The sequence below is a fragment of the Parus major genome, chromosome 4, assembly GCF_001522545.3.
Source record: "Parus major isolate Abel chromosome 4, Parus_major1.1, whole genome shotgun sequence".
Taxonomy (NCBI): Eukaryota; Metazoa; Chordata; class Aves; order Passeriformes; family Paridae; genus Parus; species Parus major.
In genome coordinates, this window is record NC_031771.1 from 16,404,656 (window position 1) to 16,431,464 (window position 26,809).

At 38.5% G+C, this 26,809-nt stretch overlaps 1 protein-coding gene across 1 annotated transcript in view; it reads left to right on the plus strand.

Moving 5' to 3' along the window:
• The first annotated feature begins 801 nt into the window (after positions 1–801).
• Positions 802–26,809, plus strand: part of MMRN1 (multimerin 1) — a 40,202-nt gene continuing 14,194 nt past the window's right edge. The window contains exons 1-5 of the mRNA XM_015623574.2: positions 802–1,409; positions 14,180–14,299; positions 16,431–16,537; positions 21,718–21,816; positions 25,715–25,888. Of these exons, the coding sequence (XP_015479060.1) occupies positions 883–1,409; positions 14,180–14,299; positions 16,431–16,537; positions 21,718–21,816; positions 25,715–25,888 (1,027 nt within the window). The 5' untranslated portion in view covers positions 802–882. The remainder of the gene's footprint in view (positions 1,410–14,179; positions 14,300–16,430; positions 16,538–21,717; positions 21,817–25,714; positions 25,889–26,809) is intronic.

The window sequence follows — 26,809 nt, forward strand, 5'->3', positions numbered from 1 at the left end:
AATTTCTTCAGCAATTACCTTTTCCCTTTCTTTTCCTTCAACAAGAAACTAAGCAGAGCAGCCTTACTCTCAGAAAGCTGGAGAATGCCAGTAGAGGAGGAAAGCTTTCATCTCCTCTTTCCTGGCTGCAGCGTTCAACCCTGAATTTACTAAGCATAATTTCATAGAGTGATGTAGACTGGAAAAGACATCCAAAGGTCATCTGCTCCAAAATCCAACTCTGAGCAGGGCTGAGATCATATTGCTCAGGGTCTTGTCTTTGAGTTTTGAGTCAAGTTTTGAATATCTCCAGGCATAGAGATTAGTGGTGGATACAGTGTGAATCTCTTCCTTATCTCTGCACTGTTAGCAGAGTGTGTTTAAATGTTCAGAGAAAAAAGAGAAGACACAGCAAATGTTGAGCTTTGTGTAGCACACCAGTTTTGCCAATAACAAGGTCATAAGTTTGACCCATCCAAAGGGCACATGTGATAAGTCACTTGTCTGTCCATGTACATGTGAAAGGAAAATTAGCTAATAATTTCAGGCTTTATCCCTCAGGATTGCTTCACAGTACGTATTTTTCCACATTTCTATCACACCATTAATCTTTATCCTGTGCCTTCTGTGGACTTCTTTTTTTCCCTCCCACATAGGCTGCCAGGGTCCTGCTCTCCAAGGGGTCACAGGTTGCAGAGGGATCCACAGAAACAGGAAGCCAGGCTTCCTCAGTCAGTTTTGAAACACCAAAACCTGTTTCCTTTCTACAGAAATAAAGCCTGTCAGGGCATCCTCTGGGTAGGCTCATTATCTGAGCAGCAGCCCAGGAGGAGGGAGAAACTACAGGATTTCTTGTTTAGGAAATAAATGTGAGATAACTTGTAGCATTTAAAAACCATCAGAATGAAAGAGATAATTTTCTTGCTGCTCCTATTGTACTTACACAGGGGCAGCACTGGATTTAACACTCTAGGAAAACTCTGGACCACAGGACAAGGCGATGAAACCCAGACACATCATTCAGACTCAACTCCATCTTTCACCACAATTAGGAGTTCACCTCATTCTGAAATCCAAGCTGCCAAAGCAAGTTCCTCACAGGAACCTCCTTTTGCATCTGCAGGCGAGACACTGGGAATGACAACAGTAAAGAAAACTTCCAGCCCTACAATATCTACCTCTGCAAGTCAATCAAATGGACACAGTGAAGGTGACTCTGGCAGAGACAAGATGGGAAGCTCATCTTTCAGCAAAGGGACAACTCTACAAAGCACTGCTAGAGAGATCCTTCTCCAGAAAGGAGTCACTACAAGCCTGGATACAGCTACAGGGAACAGATCTGCCAAGCAATCCTCTCGCAGCACCGGCATCATCAGGGGCCAGCAGGATGCCAACTCCAAAGCATCCAGCTTTGAAACTACCAAGGGAAAGTAAGCTACATATTTTTTCTTGTCTCCTATGTACTGCTTATTTTCCTGTTTCCAGTGACATAAATGGAAAAGGTCCTAGCAATTTCAATACAATTATTTTTTGACCTTAAAAAAGACCATCTAAAACAAGCGAGGGACCAAACTGGCAGCATTTACTCAGGCTTACCATGGTAACATTTCTAACAGAGTAAATGCAGCAATGTTTTATTCCTTAGGGTGGTTATCTCAAAATCAACAGGGAAGTCATTATCATATATGGGTAGGAAAGGACTACAATAGATGGCCCCCAGTTTTATGCACAGTAGACTGCTGTTGATTTTTTTTTTCTTCCTTCTTTTGCAAAGAAATTGCAAATGCACTATTTTATTTTAAACCCATTAAAAAATATTGTGTTTGTAAACTTCTCCAGTAAATCGAAAATAGAAGCAATTAAATGTACAAAATGCATCAATGTCTGACAATTTGAAACATCCTATTCTTAGGATTATACTACTTATGAAAATAATTATACTACATACTTATGCATAGTGATGTTGTAGGTGAACGTGCATTCAGAGCTCTATAACAATACACAATAGCTGTGCATAAAAGAGTATATCAAACTGCACTGTCTAGTTTTATAGTTCTGGAACGCTCAATTCTTTTCTTTTTTCCCAAATGTATTCAGTTCTCAATGGGGATATTAACACTGACTTTGCAGATATTGCAAGTTTCACTTAATTGCTGATATATAATCAGATTCTGGTAATAAATGAAAGACACAAAGGGTTGGTTGTTTTCCATAGTATTTATGGAGAGTGGGCTTTCAGAATATACATTTATTCTTATGATAGTACTTTCCCATATGGTAGCATACAAATTCCTGGAAAGGAGAATAAATCATCACTCCTACAATTATCTTGCTTTGTTTGGCTGGGAGTTAATGTTCCTTCAAGTGAAAGAAAAGATTCCCATTAACCTGAGCATGTTTTGGGTGATTCATAAGGGAAAGAATGCATAAGGACCCAAAGTAAAGGAGTCCTTTGGCTCTGCTTGGAAGAGAGAGCCCAGTAAAGGAGCTGTGTTTCCCAGACAGCTTTTGCAGCATGCTCCTAAAGTTCAGAAAGTCACCCCTTATACCACATTACCACAGGGTTTGACAGAGTGTCTGAGTTCACCTGAGTTAAATGGAGTCTCTTTTTACATGGGCGCTGATAGCTAAATCTCTACTGAAATAAATCCTAATACATGATAACCTTGGTCTTTAACTTTCACGGCTTTCTTCAAGAGCAGTATTCCAATTAAATTAATCTTCAGCAAACTCTGTGAATTAGCAGAGTTCTGCTTTTTACATGAGATATAAATACAAATAGCAAAAAGTCTCTGGTGAAGATGGTCACTTATTTTATCATAATGATACATGGTTGCAACTGCAGAGAGGCAAAAGAAGCAAATCTTGTATTTGCCAGCACCAAATTTCATGAGTGGTCAAGGATCAACCTGCTGTGCAACATGCATATTGGGAGTCCACTGAGCCAGTTAGCAATAAAGCCAGGATTGCATATCAAATCTACAGGAATGTGTAGCAGCATGAAACCCCAGCATAAAATCCAACACTGAATCCCCACTCTCTTGCTCAAGCTGCTGAGCTACATACCTCTCCCTCTCTAGTAAATATCTACAGTTTTAGGTGTGGCTCAGTCCTTTTCACAGCAAGATTCTTGTGCTGCAAAGTTTGTCTTCCCACAGTGTATGAGTGTTTTTACAATTAGATGTGCTGTTTTGAACTTTCCTCACACTTTTGCCATGAGCTGGACCATGACTTAAGTGACTTTGCTGTTCCATCTTCCTTTCCTTATGGATTAGACCTGGATGAATAATAAACTTGCTTGTGAATAATTTTTCTTTTTCAGCAAAGACATGAGAAAATACCTAGGGTGCTCACTGTTACCAATCACTGCTGTGAAACACCTGAAAAGCTACTGCTGAGAAAATATGCATAAGAAGACAAAAATTTTTATTTATTAAGTGTAGGTGCCATTGACTACACCCTAAATAATTTGTACCATATAATTTTTTTTTTTTTTAGATATTTATCACAAATAAAGTGAAAAAGATACTGTAAGAATTCCATTAAAGACACAGCTCTCTTCAAGGTTTTATTCATTTGAAGCCTGAGCACAGCATGATTCAATAGCAGATTCCGCAGCTGTAAAGTGTACTGTCTCTGAGGAAATTTGGAAGAATGATTTGCCTTTTGAATTTACTTTGAATTAGACAACCTCTTTGGTTATAGTCTGTACTCCAACCTGAATTTTTGAGTGACCTTGTAGGAACTGCATGACTCTGTAATCCTTTATGGCAACCCATTGTGCTCACATATGTGCAGAGATGCTGATGTTAGGAGGCTCCATACAGAAGGAACAATAGAGATCTGTAAGAGACAAGAGGAAGGAAAACAGACAAGAGCGAACATTTATTTTTGAACATATTTCTAATTTAAAAAATACCAGTGCATACACTTTGTAAGAGAGTCTGCAAGGCTGTCAGATTATCCACAAGGTACATTATGCATCCATTGTACAAACTTAATTGGCCAAATACTACTTTCTGAAGGAGGCCATGTGCCTTAATGGCTTAATCACGAAGATGATTCCCTTACTACTGCTACCCTAGGTTATGTGAGGACAATATTATGCACCCATATCTTATCACATGTACTCTAGAACTAGGTTAGGCTTTGAACCTCTCTATCACATCCTGATGTGGTATTACAAGGGCTAAATATCAGACACATCCTTTTCTCTAAAAAAATTAATCTCTTCCTTATTCTTCACTGGCACAGAAATGCAATTAAATCCTGTTCCTTCACATTGTAACAATTTTACAATTAACCTTAGAATAGGTACAAAAGAACACAATTTGTCACTGTCTGCTCTCCAACCAGTTAAGAAGAAGAATGTTTTCTGTGGTGAGGTATCCCTGCTTCAGGCAGAGTCTGCACCCAAGCTTTCATGAGGATATGTGCTTCATAGGAAGCACATCTGGAATGGTCTGAGCTAAAGGAAAATTAATTTCTTCACTCCTAGGAATGAATTTGACTTATATTCTGAAATGTGAAACTTAATTTCTCTATAAAAAATGCTTTTTTTTCCTTACTTTTCTATTTCTACCTATCTTCAAAGTTTTGTGAAATCCATATCAATGAATAAAGAAATAATGGAAACCTAGAGTGAGAGAATTTCTCCAAAATTCAGTGACATAAATCTGAGTGTCAATTTGGTGTAAAAGAAAAAAATTCATGATACATTCTTTTCAACTGAGTTTATATGATATACTTGTTTTTCAGCCTGTGGAGGGAGACAGTTGCAATATTTGACTGTGTAAAGCAGCTTAAACAGCAGTGGTGCAATGGAGTCTCAGGTGGAGTCCTGAGACCAGCACACTCATCTTTTCATTCTGAACCTGATTTTATTAATTACTATCCAAGGAAGCTCCTGAATACATGAGACCTTCATTCAGGCTGTAAATTAAGCACAATATCCCCACATTGCTGAGTGGCCCTACATTACTCTTTTCTCTTATTATGTGTGCATTACACCTTTCCCAGTTATCTTGAAGCCACTGAGGGTTTTTATTGACTTCCTCTACCATTACCTTGGGTAGTGGTGAGGTGACAGTATTTTATTACTAAACACAGAAGGGTTTAATAGAGTCAGCATCAGGGACAGATTTGCTTAGCTGTCACATGTGATAGGAGTGCTGAAATATTTCATTCTCACGACCAGACGTCTGCATTTCTCCCTGGAAATTGCTTTTGCCTGTATCAGCTTGGTAGAAATCTAGTGTACTGACAAATTAAAATGAATGGTTAAGATCAGCAGACGGTTCAGATACATGAGACACATAGAAACCTGATTTAACTGCCTACTTAATGTAAGGTTCACAGTCTCTTTTCATCATGTCACTTTTTAATGGAGCAGAGAGAACAATTCTTGAATCAATTTCCTAAGATTTTGCATCAGTGTGCATTTACAAAAAATACAGTCACACATGGCTTAGGTTTCTGCCTCTCTAGGTATATTCACTGTGACCTCGAAGGAAGAAGATTTTACACAGGCCTGAAGTTGCCTTGGTGGCTGTGTCAGGGTGTGTTTGACAATATTTTTCCCCAGAATGTTGTACTACAGCTATGCAGAAGGTGGTTGCAATAAGTCGCTCTCATCCAGCAGCACTTTGAATAGATTTCTGATGCTCAGCTGTAAGCCCACAATCCAATTTTCCTACACATGCTCAGTGTTACTCCCATAGCAGTCCCAAAGCAATGATTGCTGATAGAGTCATGACAGACTGTTTTCAGCAGGAAACACAGCACCTCAAAAAAAGAAATATCACTTCTTCACCAAAGTTGTTTTTGAAACACTCGCAAAATACTTAGCTTCCTCAGAGTCCCACAGTTTCTCTGTGATCAGATAAGGCACCACTATACAGATGATTTCTGAGGTCATTTTCAGGATGGTAAGGAAAGTTTCTGTTTGTCTAATTACACTAACTATTGCATTAATGCCCAAGCTTATCTCGCTCTTGTTCTTTGTTTCATCTGCCATAGGAACAGCAAGGATTAGGAAAAGACTGTTTTCCATCCCTGCAGCGTCCCTTCACCTTTCTGAATAGTTCAGGATTACTGTGCCAAACCAGACACAGTGTTAGGATTTACCTCCTAGCCACTGCAAATAGTCAACTCTTTGTGGTATTTCATTTAAACATCTGCTCAGGTATGCACAGAAAATAGGCATTCTTACAAATCTGAATATAATTAACATTTTAGAGAACTGACCCTAATTCTAGAATAGATTTGGCAAGGAGAGGACAGCAACAAGGTGTCCCATATGTTTTCCAAAGGCTTTATCTGTGTTGCCAGATAGAGAATGCAAGTATTTCAAATGTCAATTTTCCTGCCAAATCTGATACAGAGCATCTATTCTGCATCACATTCCTGGTAAGCAACACCATTGGTCATGAGGAAAAGCCTGTGGAAAAAAATCACCTTGAATTTCATGGACTTTGGCTCAGATCCTTTCTGTTCAAGAGGCCCATAAGATCAGACAGTTGACAGCATAAAGATATGTATCTGTATGATTAAGTGGCAATTCAGATACAAATAAACTGTCAAGGCTTTTAATCATTTAATGAAGGGAAGCAAGAAAAGAGAAGCAGCCCAAAACAACACTACAAACAAGGACAAATTCCACCTGAAACTGTAATGGATGTTAATTTTTATATTTTAATTTTGTCACTTACAAAGGTTTTTTTTTTGAGTTGTCAGTATGTCTTAAAGTAGAGAAGCCATCACTGACATACTGAAATCTCCTTTTCTGTAGATCACAAAAGCACTAAAAAAGCAGTGAAAACAAATACCATTTAAGGTTACCTGAAAAGCACTGACAGTAAACTAAACCAGAACTTCCTTAATGAATTTTGTACTCTGGGTTGATTAGAAGATGGAAAAGAAATTTATATTCCAGAAGTAAAAAGGCAGAATTCAGACCTTTTTAAAGAGCAGTTTGTCGGCATTTTCAGATGTGCTTTACTGGATAATTCTTACAGATTTGAGATTAATAGATATCTTCTCCAAAGTCTAAATTCTATCTGGAAAAGTTTGATTGTGTTAAAGGGCTCTGATCACGGAGTGGAAAATTATGTATCAAAGAGGTGATCTTATTTGCAACTAGAGAACACTTTAAATGCTAAAACATATTGGTGAAGTGCAAGATAAATGGAGATTGTGAATTAATTTTTGCAGCACTAGGGAGGACAAACAGTAAATACAAATTCAGATGAAACAAAGAAGCTGTTTGCAGTCCAAGGCTTCAGCACTGCAATACAAAAAAAAGGAAATGAATGATGGGAGCAGAATTTGTGTTTTGTAATAGACAGGACAAAATGTCAGGACACTGAGTCCTGAAAAAAAAAACATTAAACAAATCTGTGACACCTATTGCTCCAGTCAGTGTCAACAAGTCAGCTGTTTCTCAGGGGTAAAAACATATCCTATGACATATTTTTACTTACTGTTTTATATTACATGTCACAATATTTTATATTACATGTCACATACACCTTTTCATTTCTTCCATTCCAGCCAGCTCGTAAAACACATTTTCCAATTTGATTTGTTTATGGCCAGTCCCTAGTGAGTACTGAATTTTTATTGCAGCTGAGATTCATACATTTCAGAGCAAAGGAAGTTGGGCAGTGAACCTAAAGAATTAACTAGCTTTGGTTCAAGCTTATAATTTCTCTTTGAAATAAAGCTTATCTTTTTGAAAGATGACCGACATTCACTTAAAGATATAGACTTTACCATAGCACAGTGAGAAGTCTCTGCGGTCACCTAGTGGAATTCAAAGGAAGTTGCTAAAACCAGTCTCCCATGCAATAGCAAAAAAGAACCTTGTGAGGGTGCTTGCTATCCTTATAATCTGAGTGTTTACACTGTGTCAGTCAACATTATCTCTCCTCATCCAAACTTGGCAGGTTGTTTAAAGCAGATTGAAAAGACAGCATCTCGTGACTCTAGATGCTTGTAGCATCTTTCTACATCCCCTTTGCTCAGATGTGAAGGATAATATAAAATTAAAACTGTTGTAGAATCAAGATGAGTAACTCAGTAACTATGCTGTGAAATACAAATAAGCTGCATGCAACATAAATGAGGCACAACCACCAAGCTGGGCATTGACTTTGACAAGAGCCCCAGCTCTGAGTCCTTTTGTATTCCATCAACAACACAGTAATCTCATTTTCATGATTCAGTGATGTTCAGCTGGGCTGATTCAATAGCATTTCTATTAAAAGACGGGTAATCTAATTTACTCACAGACAAAAATCAGTCATTTTCAGATACGATATGAAGGGGCCAGAGCTGATTCTGTACCTTTTGTGGTCCGACTAGCATTGGTGTTCCCGTGGGGTGGCTCTAGGACCACTTACAAGGATCTGTGCTTACCAGCCAGAGGAAGCAATCACGTACAGGCGTTGCCGACACCTTCTGCGAGGTTTGTTTTTTTTTCCTCGGCAATGAACACAGGGGACATTTTACAAAGGAAACGTGCTGTGGAAGGGGGGCTGCAGGGACCCTGGAAGAACCGGAGCGGGTTGTAATTCGCTTTTCAGCAGCACCGGGTTCCCCAGCGCCGGCCCCTCCGCGGGCTGCGGCCGCCACCTGCCAGCCGAGCCCGGCACTGCCGGCGGGCCAGGCCCGGCCTGGGCCCGGCTGAGCGCTGACGGGAGGGGCTTTGACAGCGCAAAGGCGGCTTCGAGAGCTCTCGAGTGTCCCCCGAGCCAGGAGGCAGGGGTCCCAAAAGCTAAAGAGAGGCTTAAAGGCAGCGTCTGGGTGTCACTGGTGGGTCCGTGCCCGCTGGGCCCAGGGGGCTCTGGCTGCCGAGCAGACAGGCGTGCTCACAGGTTCCAGCAGAAGCAAACGCTGCTCTTGCTACCGTGCCCTGCTTCCTCAGCCCTCACGGTGGGATGGCACGTTTGGGTGCAGGCGCACCCCGCTGAGTGCAGAGCTGGGCTAGAAATAATTTGATTTAAGCTGAAAATACGGCAGCAAATACCACATCAAGGAGGCTGCTTCAAAGGCCTGACGGCTCTCCCACACACTGCCATCAGTGCAGGTTCCTGGCCGAGACGTGCAAGAGGAGGATGAAACCTGTCATTTGGGCTTTATGCCAGCTGGGGACTTGCACCGCTCTTTCCAGGCTGGATTTCTGTTATGTGTTATGAGGATTTTGTTTTGTTTTTAAATACAGCTTTCCTGATTGAAATCAGGCTCAATGCGAAAGAGACACTAGGCTCCTCCAGCTCTCATCAAAATCTGCATGTTAGAAGCCTGTGTTGATGATCTGGAATAAATTATTCCAGGGAGGGTAAAGAGGATTTTCAGGTTTAAAGTCCTGTTATGCAAATCAGTTGTCTTCTGTTCTGCCTTTGCATTAACACAGCCTGTCATAGTTCTTCCGCCACGCTTCATCTTCTATTTCCAAATCTACATTTTTTCAGACAATTTGATTCCAAAATTATATTTACATTCTTAACGTCTCTAAATGAGCTTATTTCATTGGTAGCATAAACCTAATTACGAATCACACCAGGGGCTCTTTTGCTGTGAATATTTCCTCCAATTTAGCCTGATCAAAGATTGCTGGGCTGTGAGAACCACAGCTTCAGACATCACACTCATGTACATTAAGAATGAGTTAAATATTTTAAATGGAAACAATCTGCTCAGGTTTGTTACAGTTTTGATAGAGACCAGAGGCTGAAACTGTCTTTAAAAAACAAGAATTACCCTTAACATTTGGGGTGTACTGTAACATTTTTGCGTTTTGAAGGCATCTCCAAATGGACAAGTTCCAATAGCTGTTCCTCAAAGCTAGGCACCCTTAATAATAGTACTACTACTACTACTACTACTACTACTAATAATAATAATAATAATAATAACAAGAGTGTGAATTTTTTAAAGGTTTGGGGGGGGGGGTAGGGTTGTTTATTTTCTTAACTGAAATCTATATTCCAGTGCTTTCATGTCTTTTGCAATTTTTTTTTAATGCCTGTTTTCATTCTTTTATCTTTTCATCGATCACATTAGCTCAGGTGTAAAATGGCTCTCAGTTACTAGAATGCATACCCCAAGCATGTGCACAGCAGAATAGGTTATCAATGACAATATTGTTGTATGTCTTCTGCTTAAAATCCCTTTCTCTAGTGAGCTGTCAGATCTGCATGCAAGGGTAAAGTGCAGGCTAGGGAGCCACAGGCCCAGGTCCCTAACCTCACCTGCCACACTGTGGAGCAGATTTTAAAATCTGACCCCTACATTTAACTTATTTTCCAAGGTGGGATGCTTAGCACCCAGCTGCCCAAAGCATTAGTTCCTCACTTCCTAGAGAGCTAATGTGCAACAGGAAAGCACATGTGCTACTGCATAACAGCTAGAGATGGCATTATTGCTTCAGAGGTTTTCTGAGCAGACTTTATATGCCATCACTTAATTGCTGAGAATTATTTAGGAATTTAGATGTTTACATTCTCTATACTTAGTTTAAATCATAAGCAAATCCCCATGCTTAGTCAGAGCTCCTCCTGAATAGATCAGTGTCGGTCTGGCCCAGAATCACTTCCTGCATCTGTTAAGAAATATTTAGTATCCCATTCATATGCTGAGAGATTTTTTTTTTAATCTCTGTGCTGCAATTCTGAGGATAAAAAAACAGTTTTTAATCTTGGGTATGAATTTGCAGAACCCTCCCCACATCTGTGAAAAGGAAGAGCTTTCATGCCTGTACAGAGCAGGATAACAAGCTTTGATGGTCCTAAGCAACCCCACTTGTAGCCTCCACCTGGCCTGGCAGTCCACTTAAACCCGGGCTTGAGCTCATGTTATTTTCCTTATGAGGATGCTTGGCTCTAGCAGTCCTCTTGGACCTGGCTTCTTACTTGGTTCCTGCTGGGCTGCTCATTGACCTGTTCCTGCCACCCCACTGCTGCCTGCAGGTTCCTGTTGCTGTGCTAGCTCTGCTGCTGGTGAGGTCAGTGCCTGGCTTGTGTGACTGACCCTTCCCTTAGGAAGAAACCCCACTCTTGTGCTCCCTGATGCTCAGTGAGGAAGCCCCCTGGAAGAGCTGTTTTCTTGGCAGTGCTTCCAAGGGCACCAAGTCCCCTCTGAGTCTGGCTCCTGTTGATCTCTTGGTGAGAGAGGATGCCTGTCCTCCCTTGCTGCTGCAGAGGTGTGCTGGAAGAGATGCAGCTATAAACTCTGTCTCTGGCTTACTGCTGCTGCTGTTTAACTCAAATATCACTATGCCTTAGTTACTACTGCCACTCTCTGTGATACAGGAGACTGTAAAGGACCCACATGCCCCACCCGGAAGGGTGGGTAAGTAACTTCATTATTCCTCTGCAAAACTTGAAAGACTTAAATTTCCTCTTGTTTTTGCCAAATTTATGTGTCTCAAACTTGTATATAGTTGCTCCTGACTTCCCCAGAGAAAGTGAGCAAAGTATCTAATCTGTATGTTCGTGCTTGATAGCTACATTCAACTTTTAGCAAATATTCATGCAGTCTTTAATTAATACGCACAGATAAAAGGCAGTAACTAAAGGAGTGAGAACGTAAAGGAAACATCAAAAAAAGCACAGCCTTTTTATACCTAATTAAGAAGAAATACTATCTTAATGAAAACTCTCACGCAAGTGGAGAGTGAGTGAGCAAAATCAGATCAAAGGCACTCAATAAGAGCCCATTTTATATGAGGCACATTATTCCTCAAATAAACAATGTGTGTTGTGAAAGGGAGTGCTGCAATATTGGCAGTAGAGATAATCTGTTAGTTTTAACATATTTCTGGCTTATCCTGCTTTTTTCTTAGGATTCCTGAGAATTCAGGACTATTGAGCATACACATAATGTGCATACACTGGTAGGATCTCAGTAGACAAAAACCATCACTTAAGGATAGATGCTGATGCTGTTTTGTGCTGTTGTTCATGTTTGAAGCACTGTAAATCTGTACTAATGCCACTTAAGTAAGTGGAACTAATCTGGTCTTAATTGTATTTTGATTTCCACTCTAAGGAGCCCATAGCAAGATATGACTTCTATGTCATAGAATATGACTGGAGTAAATATATATATTCCCTTACTGGATCATGAAACATGAACAGAACTACTACAACTGGAAGAAAATGTTAGCAGAAAAACACAAAGATGAACTTTAAGTTCTCATATGCAAATACTGTTTGGAAGTCCTTGCAACTCCACAAATCCTACAACTGAAAGAATGTCTAGTCACTAACTTGCCAAGTCAAAAATTAAATATGTTTCAGCATGCTCAAGGGAATTGCATGATCCTGAGAAAGGCTGTACTAAGTTAAAGATGAAAGAAAAAAGTCAGCACTAGTCCAATTAAACATTTGTTCCACCAGCAGAAACACAGTAATACTTCAGGATGCCTTCCAGTCTGCAGCTGGAAGACTTCCTGAGACAAAGGTTATTGTTACAATTCAGTGATTGTTACAAAAACCAAACTGATAATACCCTAATGGCATGCTTTTTTCATTAAATAGTACTACTGCTTTTTAAAACCCTTTTGTCTTCCAAATTCAGCACAATCTAAGCTATGGAAATGCTGCTAGACCCTTCATTTTTGTCTTCTTTGATTTAAATCAGTTTTGTTTTGATATCCATTTATCATAACGACCAACTGAATAATTAATGTCATGACTTCGTATCTTGCCTGCTCTTCTATTTGTCTTTTTTCCCACCTCTCTTTAGAATGTAGGATGAAACCTTAATTCTCTGCTCCAGCAGTTTATAAACTCATATACAGCAACAAAGAGCTGATGTACTGAAACAGTGGTGATTCCTGTTTTTTCTTTAGTTCTTCCCTAATAATTTATAGTATTTGATTACCTAGCTTAGTGAAGGCAAACCAATAAATTGGCCTATTCAGAGAGCCATTAACAATTACTCAAATTTTTTTCCCTGATGAAAGCTATGTAGTGATATTATCTCTGTCAGCCTGTCTTTGTGACTGATTCTGCATTACAAGATTATTTTCTGACACACAGTTGGAAATTCAGTATCACGAGACTTCTGCAATTCTTCAACTTCAGCTTTTTTACTGGACAAAATGATTTTGTAAAATTCTGTATAAGCCCTGCCATCCCCCTATTTATTTGCTTCCTCTAGTTAATGAATATAGTGCCTATTACAGATGAATGTGGGATTGTGTTGATAAACTGCTTCTTGAAAAAGCAAACTAGTCTTTCATCTCTCTGATTTAATGCCTTATTTATTTATAATAGGATCTGTCTTCTTACTATGTAATAGATTGCTTCCACCCCCAATATCTTTTGGTGAGTGACCTTGTTAAAAGCCTCTGAAAATCACAAATTTATCTACTTGCTTCTGATTCAAGGAATACCAATATATCTCTGTGGCATAATTTCCCACTACAAATCTGTCCTGAGCCATTTTTCACATTATAACTCTGACTTAATTCTATTCTCTACTGTAGCCAAGTTTCAAAATCTGATTTAACAGTTTGCATTGGCTTTCAACCTCCTTAAAAACATTTTCAAAAAAACCCAGCAAGCCTGCACTTGCACACACCAGCTCTGGTCCCCTGTGCTGCAGTGATCTAGAGTTTGTTTTTTTATGTGACTGCCTCCTCTGGATGGGCATCCAGAGGTACCAGGGAGGTGTGGAGCCATGTGTTTGCTCTGTGTGTCTTTGACCACAGTGCACTGGAAAACAATACTGTACTCAAAGTGCTGCTGAGGAAAGGGAGAAACACCAGAATAGCTGTCCATAAAGTAAAGGCTGCGGGTGACTAAAAACCTCAATGAACAATCCTTTGAATTCTGGATAAACAGTTTCTGTAGTCTGAAATGTAGGTGTATTTTAAGACCTGTCATTACTGCAGTCTAGAAGAACTTCTTTGTTCTTGGAGCTCCACTGATGTTTACAAATTAAAATTTAGATTTGCAGCATGAATGTGTGTAGAGATGGAGAAATGATTATATGTTTTCTTTGCTGAAGCACAAAGACTAAGTAATTGCCCAAGATGTCATCGGCAGTTTGAGTGAAACAAATTTAATTTTTGTAACTTACTCCTATTTGTAAATTATGGGTTTAACTTTCACAATCAAGTATCATATATCATCATATGGTGGAAAATGTTATTTGTACTTTGAATCATTTTACCTTCTCTGTTCTACAGAAACTGGTGTGCTTATGTCCATACCAGACTCATACCTACAGTTGTGGTGGACAACCTGGAAACCTTCTCATCAGGCAGAGCAAAGCCTTGCACTTGGCAAATTGGATCCTGTGCTCAGAGGTATGGAGAACTGGGAAGAAAGAGTACTTTCAAGTACTTTAATTACAACCAAATACACCATAAATGTGAATATAACTTTAAAAGGGAAACAAGAGGGAACATGCCCTCACTCTGGCACCCTCCAGTCAGTTCAAAGTCTTCGAGTCAAAGAGAGGTGCTCAAGTACAAAGCTTTAAAGCACATGCAAGGAAGAAAATAATTTCTGTGCAGTACTCCAAGCTTATGCTCTGTTGAAGCAAAGGGTTTCCCCTAAGAGGCGTAAATATTTTTGTTACTTTCTCTCTGCTGAGTGCTTCTTTCTGGCACAGCTTTGGTCAGGCAGTGAACCTAGACAAGCAATTGGCCTGGATGGAACTTGTAAATAATACCTCTGTTAAACATTCAGGTTGTCCTTTGTGGTTTGGGTGCCTCATTGTATTCTCCAAATGTTAGATTTCAGTCATAAGTGAAATTAGATTTTAATGCATGAATTTGGAAAATGATAAACTGAAACGGCACCAACAAAATGGAGATTGTAATGTATTTTCCCCTTGAAAAATTTTTAAAATTTAAACTGGCTTTTAAAAAGTCAGTTTGACTGTTCTGAGAATTGTCCTCTAGATGGTATGGCAGAACACGCTTAAAACTTTGAGTTGAAACAGGGAATAGAGCGTCCTTAGCGTTTGGTGACTCTGGAATGCAGTCGACTACATGGCAAAACTGTGGAGTGGACCCTGTGGTTGAAATGTTACCAGTTTTGTTATTTTGTTTTAGTTTTTTTCCTAAATCAATCACTTCAGGTCCTTGTACTGCTCCTATAAATAATGCTCTACCACATAAATTTCTAAATTAGACTCATTTATATGGATTTTTTTATGTGGATTATTTTTGAAATTCCTATTCCTGATTAACTCCTTTCATGGACACTTCATTTTTATAAGTAGTTTTAGAAATGGATTATGCTAATGCAGAATAAGGTGTTTTTATAAGACCATCCATACAGCAAAATAACTGAATCCTCTCTTGAATTCAGATCACCTTAATCTTTATTGAGTTCTTGCAGCTGAAAAAGCCATTTCTTAGAGCCAAAGCTGGCTGGGGACATATGTGAAGCTCCTGCCAGCTGCTAGGAGAATTTTAATATATATTATATTACGTCCCTTGTGAAGGGGTGACAACATTAACTGGAGTGTAAAATATGGTGGCATTTTTTAATGCATTGGGAAGATATTTTTTGGTGTGACAGCCTTTAAATTTGTCTCTTCTTCTGGAATGATTTATACAAGGATTGTGGGTACAAAACAATTCAGTAACTGTTTCATCATCATATCTTCCGAGATTTTAGGTGTTCTTTGTGTTAGTGTTTAGTAACTAGTAGTAGCATGTGGTATTATTTTTATTTGAACTTTTGTATTTAATATCTTAAAGGGCAAGGAGATTTGCTGTAGTTTATTCTGTATGCCCTACTGCAGCATATTCATTCTAAACTGACTTCTCTGTGACGTTAAGAAACCTAGGAGAAGCAATGGGGTAGCCAGGACATGCAGAATCTGTTGGAACACAAATGAAATTGCTGCTGCCTCTGCAGTTGCATGCTGTAAAAGTGATAACAGAGGCCTCCCAATTGCACAGCCAGGCCCTCCTTTCCCTGAAGTCCAGAGTGGAATTTTTCACACTTTATTGGATTAATGTTTGTATTATCTTGTTTAAAATAATCAGAAGGGAAGGCTTCCACTGTTCCCTTAATGTGTGCTGATGTGGCATAAATTTATTGTGAATGCATTTTTCCACCAATTTCAAAGAAAAGCAGTATATGGCAATTGTATTTTTGGCTCACTTTTCAGTTTAGTCATTCTTTTATGGAAGACATTACAATTAATATTGCCTTATTTGAATCCTGAATAAGATATTCTGGGAAGAAATCTAAATAGGCATCAAATGTCTTTAAAATCCATGCAGATAATCTGAAGGCTGCAATATGAATGCTGTGTTTTCTAGTGAAACCCCAAACCCTGGTTAGAATTCACTTTGAATTTCAAGCAGTAATGGAAGGAAAGATATGAAAAGTGAGATAATTTAATGTAGTTATGCAGGTATTTTACAGCTCCTCTTTGGTTACCTAAAATAGATTTAAATTGTTCTCTTTTCACAGGTCCCAGACAACAACACACCAGGCTTACAGGATCAAGCATAAAATAATGACATCACTGGAGTGGAAGTGCTGTCCTGGGTACAGTGGGCAAAACTGCCAACCCAAAGGTGAGTAGGATTGTGAGAGTCTGAGCTATTCACTTCAGCAAAAGAAAACAATGCAAGTTTGATCTGTGAGCAAATGGCTCTGTCAAAAACCAATGCAGTGCTTTCTGTTAATTTAAAACCAGAAAAAATGCACAGTAATTAAAAATATTTTGGGGTGTTGACTCTTCCCTCCATGTGAATTTCCAGAACAGTTAAGAAAAATGTCCTTTCCCCTCTTCCACTCTAAAGAAAGCTCATAAAATATGCCTCTCCAGCCATATTTCATTTTGCTAAAATATGGAGTTTGCATTTGGTATGTCACTACTTTTGACCTTTTAGTTATTAAGTATTGCAGTGCTGGGGATATAAAATCCAGGTCCTCTACTGAATACTTGCTGTAATATTCTTCTACAGCACTGTTATTCTTTTGCCTTTTGGTTTCAGGCTCTAAGAATATATTTTGTTTGTGACAAAATAATGTATCAACTTTTTTTTTTTACTTCTCTGAATTTTGTGGTTCTTTTGCTGTTCATTTCAACAGTGACTGAATTTTTCTAGGTTTTACACATGATCCCTGTATAACTGTGCACTTCTTTACAGAAGAACCTTTTACCTCTGCCCTGGTGATCAAACATAATGTGGCATCATATTGTAGTTTTACATCTGTATAATAGCTATTTCCTTGCTGCTGGCCTTAAGCAAGCAGTGCTTGAAAAATTAGATATGGCATCAGCATACAGGTTTTAAATGAATGAATATTGCAGGAGAGGCTATTAGATGTGATAGGGAATTCAATCAGCAGTGGTAAAGTAAAGGGCTGTGATTAAAAATTAATGTAGAGGAATGAAGAAAAATCACTATTGTTAACATCCAGGAGGGAAATTTTAGTGCCAAAGAGCCAGAACCTTGGCAGGCACAAAATTCTCCTCTGCACAGCAGAGTGTGGAGCCAGATATCAACAGATATAACAGAGCACAGTCAGTCAGCAGGGCTGTCCAGTAAGCATGGATCAAGTGGTTTATATGTTTCCTTACAGAAAAAAAGCAAACATTAGCAAAAATAGATTAAAAAAATGTAAAGGGTAGCATTGAAGGGGAGAGGTCACAGCTGCTAAAATTGAAATTGCATCAAAATAACAGGCAAACATTGACCAGGAAGAAAACCTGTATAACTCAATTTGTAGTGGCATCTGTGTAAAAAACAAGAATAAAGGAAAGTGCTGTGAAGTGTTATAGAAGCGAGTGTTACATCTCCTGGGTTGTATTTTCAAACCTCTTCTGGCTTGCTGAATAACTCAGGGAAGCCACTTATAATCTGCATAACCAAGTTTACCCATCTAGAAAATTGAGATGACACTTATCTCACAGGGGCACTGGGATATTTAATTAATTAATGCTTGTAGAAGTGCTTAAAGAGATTGGGATGAAAGGTGTTATGTCAGAGAAGCTTTTCTTCCTTGCTTCTGGAATCCTGCCTCCCATGAGGAGCAGACCACCAGCACAAGCCTGCCTGTATTATTCAATTCCCATGGAGGGACGGCGGCTAATGAACTTGAACAGCTGGGAGCCCAATGGCCTTGTCTTCCTGCGCTCTTCAACAGCAGGGGAGAGACACTGAGAGTGCTGAGTGGGGCTCTCCTGAGTCATTGAGCCTCCCACTTGGCCTTTCTGTTGTTCAGCTACAGAACTGCTACTGAAGAGTTTCTGTACCATGGGAACTGGGGTGTTCTGACAATCCTTTAGATCCTGGAAAGGCACTGTTAGTGTGATGCGGGTTGTTTGTAGCAAATGCTGATTTTAAATGCCTTCTCGTTTAACTTCTCTCTCAGACAGAGTGAAGTCATATGTAGTGATTTCAGTCTGATAGCCAAGGCAGGAGGAACCACTTACCACCACCTGATAGTTATTACCAGACATCTGAAAGTCTTATTTGGTAGCCCTGTTGTAACTGCTTGGTTACAGATGCTCCTCGAGATAGTGCAGTAGTGAGAGAGATGGAAGTGATGTGTTCAGATCACTGTTTCTAACCTTACCCTCCCTGTGGCAACACATGACCAAATTGGCTAAGATGTGGATCTTATTCCAACATGGACAATGCAATTTTATTAGAAAATTTATAAGAATGAAAAAATGTAGACATGATTTATTATAAGTCTAACGAGACATCTCAATATGGACAATTCAACTATTAAAGTATCATCATTTTGACCTGGGAATATCAAATGCTTAACTGGGAGCAGAACCCCTAAAACAGAAGCACACTTAAATTCTGAATTGCAGACTCCATGACACGTCACTTTTACTAAACACAGCTTTATTTTAACTTCGTGTGTGTAGTGATGAACTCCCGGTTCCCTCATGTGCAATTCGGAACACTGAACCATGCGGTTCAGAGCCAGCAGCCGTCTCTGCCCCAGGCGCTGGCAGCACGGAATTCCCTGGCGTGGCAGGGATGCCATTCCTCCAGCAGATGGCCGTGCGGTGAGAGGCTCACAGAAAAGGTGGCAATTGGCCTTGAAACACAGGGAACGGCAGAAAACTACCTAACCCCATCTCTGGGAAAAAACCCTTCAGCCACTCCTGCTTCAATAAAGATGTATTGAGTCAAAAAGACCCAATCTCCATTTTTTTTTAATATTCTCTGAAGTGATTTTGAGTGCTGTGTTTAAAAATACATGGGACAATAAATTATACATCTAGGCCAATATATTGGATGTTAGACACCTAATGTTAAATTTCTGTATGCATTGCCTGTTTTTCTGATACAACTGGAAGAACTCATTGCTCAGGATTTTGTTTCTGTTTGTGGTGCTTTGTTATTGCAAATGGCACCTCTAAGGCGGGTCTAGCTGTCTAATTTAAATTTCATATTTTATTTTTTATGGTTTAAACTGATCATGACATATCTAATTTTTAAAAGATCTCAAATGTAACTCATTTGATGGCTATTTCTACCCTACAGAGTATGTGTATTAGGTTTTTGGTCTGGTGCTCCCATCACGCCTGCTGTTATCCAGCATCTACAATGGGAAATCTCAGCTGTGAGAATAAGGGGCACATAAATGTAATCACCATATGATGTCTTGGAGTGATTCCTTTGGAAAATGCCTGAGCCATGCTGGAAGAATGATGTAGGAGAAGCTATATTGCCAGTGACTCCTCTGAATGTTTCACAAATGAAAAGCCTGAATTTCTAATGCTACTTGCAGAGTACCTTTCCTGTACTGCTGGGAAATTTAATAAGTATACAATGTGTGATGGTCTGTGGGTGAGGTTTGTGCATGTGCACATCACTGGCTCCAGTCTTTGCTGCTGTCAGAGGCAGTGCAGTGCACTTTGGGCTTGCTCTATGGCTGGTTTGCTCTGACAGAGATGCTAGGTCCTTGGTCTTACAGCCATAATGTTACCTGAACAATTTTAAAGCATTTGTGAAACAAGAACTGGGGGGGGGGAATATGTATCCTTGGAACTTAAGGAGTGAATAAAACTGTAAGGGTTTGGGTATTCTAGAATGTGGGGCAACTGATTTATTAGGGAGGATGAAAGATAAGGTGGATAGTATCTATAAAAAAAAAAAGAAAAAAGTGATGTCTTTAGAACCAACCATATCAGTGAATGCATTTAGAGCAACAGAAAGATCAGTAAATGAAAGAATTAAAGGACATTGATCAGCTGGTCTTGTTCACAGGCAAGTAACCGACTCCCTTGTCATAGATTGTATTATCACAAGACCACCTGAGAAATCCTGTGTAATGAGTTGGGCTGATTGCAAGAGTTTAGCTTTTGTCAATAGCCATGCCACAGAAAGATAACAGAAGCTGTTGAAATTACAACCATTTAAGGATTTTGTATTTCTTATCAGGCAATTTCAAAAGGTTCTATCAAACTATTGGTCCACATGATAATTTCCTCTGAGCTCCTATCCTAATTTTTACAACACCCTTAATTTAGAACTTAAACACCTTATTTTATCCTAATTGTAGTCTATTTATCTGCAAATGAGCAATGTGGAACAGGGAATTTTTTGACTCAGCATTTTAATGTGTTTCCCTGGAAACTCACATTATGGCTAAACTAGATTTTAATATTTGAGGTGTAAAATAATGTCACCATACCCAAGTTATTCTGCTTGTACTGTACTAGAGGTTGGTAATCTCATTAGTGGTATTCCTTAGATATGCTCCTCATGGAACATTGACTTCAAAATGTTCCATGAACTGAGCAAGTATATAAAAATTTGTATCAATGTACGCTAGAAAATTTGTTACCTAATTTGCAAATATTTTGTTTTTTTTAAAAAAAAATAATTAGATGAAAACAACAACATTAAGCCTGATGGCTAGAGAATGTATGTCAGGAATATGGAAATCTCAGTTCAGTTCCCAGTTATCTCATCAGTTCATTACTTTTTGTGAATGAAGGCACTTAGCTTGCTAGACCTCAGTTTCCCCAGCTGTGTTATTAAATTAATAGTAATGTTAGTCCAGTTATTTGAAAATTGCTTTCAGATCTTTTGGGCTGAAATGTAAAATAAGCACAGTTAATCCCATCTGTCATCACCAGAGAAAAGACTTACAAAATTGCCACCTTTGTGAATTTTTTTTATATGTGTGCCAGTCATAAATCTCAGATGCTATTTGCTGGAACTTAGAATTTGATTATGTTTTGAAATTGTTTTTTATTTCTTAGGTGCTGCAAAAATGTAATATCACCATTGCTTTTAGTAGTAAGATTTCTGTGGTTGAAGATCTGTGTAATCTGTTAAAAAAAAACAAACAAACAAAGGAAAAACAACCCAAAAATCAGTTTCAACAAACCTGGTTAATTTTGTAACCATCAAAAATCCCTACATAGTTTTACAGCTGACAATCTCTATATTGTCTTCGAACTGCTGCTTTATGTTGTTCTAATGTATTCCTGGAGCAATTTTAGCCCTGGGGATTTAAAAATTCTCTTCATTATAAAGCAAATTTTGACATTTTAATATTAACACCAGCCCCTGCCAATCTTGAGAAGACTTTTATAAAGCCAGTCAACATCTTCAGCAATGTGGTCCCACACTGCATGAAGCAGATAAGAGTCACTGTGGATGATTAGGCTTTGGTACAGAATAAGGAAAAAAAAAATGTTGTGCAATCATCCCAATTATCATGTTCTGTGGTTCATTCACATCCTTTACTTTCCTTTTTCTCCCTTTTCTAGCTCAAGAGAAGCAATCTGTTATACACAGCAACCAGGCTGAAAGCAGCAGAAGTGATAGTGAGCGGACACCAGGAGCTCTGCAGGACCCCAGTGGGCCAGGTCAGTTGTTAAAACTGCTCTCACCTCTACCCAGTCACTGAGATCACTGCAAAAACAATTTGAGGAAAATCTCTGCTTACTGGGGGGACCTGAATGCAATGTCAATTTCTATCAGTCATGGTGCAGTGGTTTGCTCTTCTGATAAAGATGGGCAGAAGATACTGAATTTAAATGTCCTAGAGGTTAGACATTAAAGATGGCTTTGTGCATAAATTAAAATCAGGGAAGTGTTTGGTATAGAAATGTTTAAATATTATGTTATTGAATACAATAAATTAATTAACTGGAGGGAAAAAAAAGAAAATTAAGCTGATAAGCAAAGCAAAAAACCCCAGCCCAACTACAGGAGTAGTATAGACCAGAATTGCACATAGAAGAAAATGTAATGAAATTATTGACTTTCTGAATATGTGATTATTGCTGTATATTTTCTTACCAAAATTGGTTCTTTATTCAAAATCAGCACAAAGATGTTTCAAACCTTAACAAGAGCAACTCAGGCATGTTTTAAGTTACTGTGTCTAGGATGTTCAAATAACTAAGAAACACAGCATGAGTTTAAACATTAATACCAGAGATGCTCAGGAGTATTTCTTATTGCCTTATACATTTGCTCATTATAGTGTTTACTTTATATAATTTAGATATTATGTTTTTGGAATATAATGTGAGCATTGTCTCACAGAAGTAAGTACATAAAAATTAGACTTGTAAGAGCTGATCAGTAACGAAATAAAATTTATTCAAATAGTGATCTATATCAAGAACCTATGTTAGATGACTGTTGTGTGAAAAAGTTCTCCACGTTTTGGTTGCTAATTGCTGGCAGCTTTGTTCTGGGAGAAATCCTGCAATGTTCATGATTTTTGGAGGCAGCGTGTGACTTGGGTCTCGATTGTCAGCCCTTTCCTACTTGAAAAATGTACTATTCATGGTGAGGAGCCAAAAATGACCCTGATGTGAAGGACTATTTAATGGGAGTATATTCCTTGAACTTTTTTACTACCTTCCTTTTCTTTTGAATCAATTGATGCTTCTGCTATTTTTGTCTATATCAGCTTTTTTATAACCATCATCTGTTCCATGCTCTGGTGGTGTTGTCATTCACCTATTGGCCTATATCCAGAAATATTTTACTGAAGCAAATAAATAAGGTAGATTGTATTCTCAGGTCTTTGTTTTGCAGTTTTAAATACTTTCTTGTGGGCTGAGAGAGCAGGATGCCATAATTAAGATTGCCACAGAGTTTTATGGAGATTTTACACATGCATGTGCTTATATGCACATATGTGCTTTATTTTAGATCTTTATAGACAGAAAGAAAAAGAGAAAGATTGAATCTGTCATGGAGATATAGAATGGTATTTTTAAAAGGGAGTTAGGCTGTTGTGCCTTGGTGAATACTGTGTGAGCAACCAAGTCTCTCAGGGCTGAAGGGAGGAGGATGTTTAGTAAATCAGACAGGAGCTATTATGAAAAAGTGAGCTTGATCAATAGAGCACTGAGACATGCCACTTCTGTTAGTAGGAATTCTGCTCTGAGAAATAAATCTGAAATTGGAATCTCTAACCTCCATGTTAATTGCTTTTCAGTTATTTTTAAATCAAGTTGGGTAAGTCTAGAAAGAGAAAGATCCCTGTTTGGGCCATCAACCTGGCAAACACAGCCTGGGGCCAGGACTGACTGCCTTGGTCTGTCATTCCATCAGCACCTGCTGTGGCTCTACAAGCCAGATTCCAGCTCCCATGATACAGCCGTGCCACTTTCAGGCATAAAACCTCACCTTCAGGTTCATCTAACTTCTCTTCCTCCCTCAGTGGGAAAGGATAGAAACCAAGCCAAAAAAAGCATTACACCCTGCAGTTTATTTATCAGTTTGGGTGACTGTGCATGAGCAGCTAATGAATTCAAATCTCTTTTTCATAGTAACAATTCAACCAGAAGCAGAAGTGTCCAGACCTGTTTGTCTCTCACAAAGTACTATGAAGACAAAGGTCTATCAATGGCCTGTGTCTTTACATGGCCAGTCAGAAGAATTGCCAGAGTCAAAACGAGGTGGTTGAGTTAGAAACAATTTAGTATCTGTGTAAGTAGATACCTTAGGCAGAGAGTACAGTTGGAGGTCCTAACTTATAAGGGCCTTACTCTCCAGGCTTTCACTGGTATGGCCTTTACAACCAACATGCTTCTACAGGAGATCATTCTAATGGGTGTTGGCCTGCTTCATCTGCATCTGTCTGTATCTCTACATATTAGAATTTTAAGGAATACAAGTCATCAGAAGAATATGCCTTTTTGCATGTTACTTGCTTGGGGTTTTTAACGCATTTAGGCCCCTGTACTTTGACAGGATTTCTGATTAGAGCTGTTTGCTGCCATAGCAGTAGACACTGATGCTGTAATGAAAAGTGACAAAGGATCAATAGCAGTACTGTAAACTTACACTAATAAATATTCGTATACAATTCTAAAGAATCTCTTCCATAGCAGTTTGAGTCATAGTATAGCCCAGATCATATGCCTAACATAGGCCATTTAGGCTGAATTGTTGAAGGTTTTCTAGCTTTTCTTACAGGAATTCAAACATCTGATTTTATCAGCATCTTCTGAAAATCCCAGACTGTTGAAGGTTAATTTTTCACACGTGGGATGTGATTGCTGGGTGATGCATCACGAGCTTTTATTTCAGGCACCAGTCTCAGTTATAGACAGAGGAGATGGATGGCACAAGCTCACATCTGCCACAAGCAGCCAAAAATCTCTTTGTTACAGAACATTTTAAAAGTTTTTCAGCCAATAACATATTGCTAAAGCTTACAGACAATTGTTCTAGCCAATCACTAAAAGCACACATACACCTGCTTCAAACAATGCTTGTTTGTGTGCTTTCTATTAACAATACACAATACTCCATTGTTAAGCTTAAAACTTTCTGCTATCTTGGTAAGCATATTTTTCTGCAGCCCTAAGGTCTATCTTAGCCAAGCCTAAAAACTCAACTATTGTTTCATGTTCTTGTGTATTGTATTACTGTATCTTCTTTACTTTCAGGCTTTGCAGCTGCAGCTAGCTCTAACCTCTATGTTTTTTCTTTTCTGAGGCCTGTTTTCACAGCTTCTGAAAGTCTTCTTACTTTTACTGTTTCCCACACCAGACTAAGTTTGATACCTGTCACCCATCAAACTCAGCTGACTGGCTGAAGTCATGTGGAGTCCTAATTTTCAACATCAAGACATTCTTCACCATTGCCAATCCTTAAAGCATCTATCTAGGCCTTTTTATTTCTGAGGAGACTATGGGTGTCAAGAACAATTTGGGTAGATTTTAAAAGAAACTTGATTTTGTAGGTTAAGCTTCTATTTTTAATGATAGACTAATCATTATTCCAAAATAATTTATCTATTAGCTGTTTTTCTGCCTGGCTGCTGTGTTGAACAAGTCTTTATTTTGAACCAAACAACTGAAAGACTGAGACACAAGCCTTGCAAATTCATGAAGTTGTGTTATAAATGCTAAGTAAAAATTAATGCTTTTTTGATTGTGTTAAAGGAGATTGACTAAATGAGAGTTAACTGAATACCCTGTAGGGTGCTAGGTGAAGGAAGAATGGAATGATGTTGATTAAAATAAGCTAACTATTCAGAATACTCTTGTAGAATCATAAATACTTTATAATGGATACATATGCTTCAGTAATTAGTAACTGCTGTGCTGCTGAATCTCACTAATACATGATACATGACAAAAATCAAGATGATTCACTCAAAACTAAAAATTCAGAAACTTTTCACCCCACTTTTAGCTAATGTCTCTCAGTCAATTATACCTTCTTTTTTATTCGCTACATAATGTTTAACAATACTTGTTGGGTTTTTTCTCATTTTGTTTCCTGACCAAGCCCTATTTCAGAAAATGAACGAGAAGATTAGCAGTCAGGAGATGAAACTGACTTTTCTACAGAAGAAGGTTGACAGCATTGCTGCTGCAATGAATGATGTGAGCAAGATGCTTTCTTCTCTGGAAGGCAAAATCAATGAAGATAAGGGCAGAGACTTCCAGTCCTTTCTAAAAGGTAAAAAAAAAATAAATTAATGTAATCACTCACTCTGTTAGATGTGGCAGGGAACAAAAAAAAGAAAAAGCTAAAAATCTTCCTAGATTGTCCTATTCTATAACTGAACACTTGTGGGGAGAACTCATTTTAAAAATTTCATTTTGTAAGAGGGGAATTGTTTATTTCAACATTTGCTATGGTAGCTTTCATAGTGACAAAAAAAATATATTCTTGGATGTTTCATCAACTGTATGGTGGGTTAAGCCACTATCAAGGCATTTTCATTTACTCAGAGCATCTGCAAATATTCCTAAGTCTGTTTTTGTTTATCTGGCAGCCACTAAAGGATGTAGTATTTGTTTTGTTACCAAGTCTAACTAACGTACTTTAATACATAATTCACACACACAGGGCAAACTATAAGGAATTCTTTGATGGTGGTATTTATAATACAGCAAACATTCTGCTGAATAATTTGTCCCTGATTGTGTTAGGCTATCTTTGATAAACACCTGTACTCGTGTTCAGTATATGAGAAAGACACAGCTAGAGATCAGAAGCCTGGGCAGATCCTCAGCAGCAGAATTATGCACCCATCCATTGTGAGTGCTGAAGCAAGATCTGTGTGTTACCCAGCTAAAAGTGCTGCTTAACAAGTGGATTCAGACTGAAACTTTTATTTCCTCAATGTACAATATTTTTCTCATTTTCAGGAATATTCCCCAAACCGTATTTTACACTTGAGAATCCAGAGGACTTTTCTATTATTTAAAAATAGAACAGATGTTCTGGAGTTCTTTGCATTGAGATAAAACTTAATGAAACAATAAGTGGTTTTTTTATCTCCCTCAAATCTATGAAGTTGGGTCCCATGTTTTGTATTTTCAGTCTTCTGTCTCCTGAGCTGTTCCTGCCACATGCTAGATGGCTCTCTTGTGT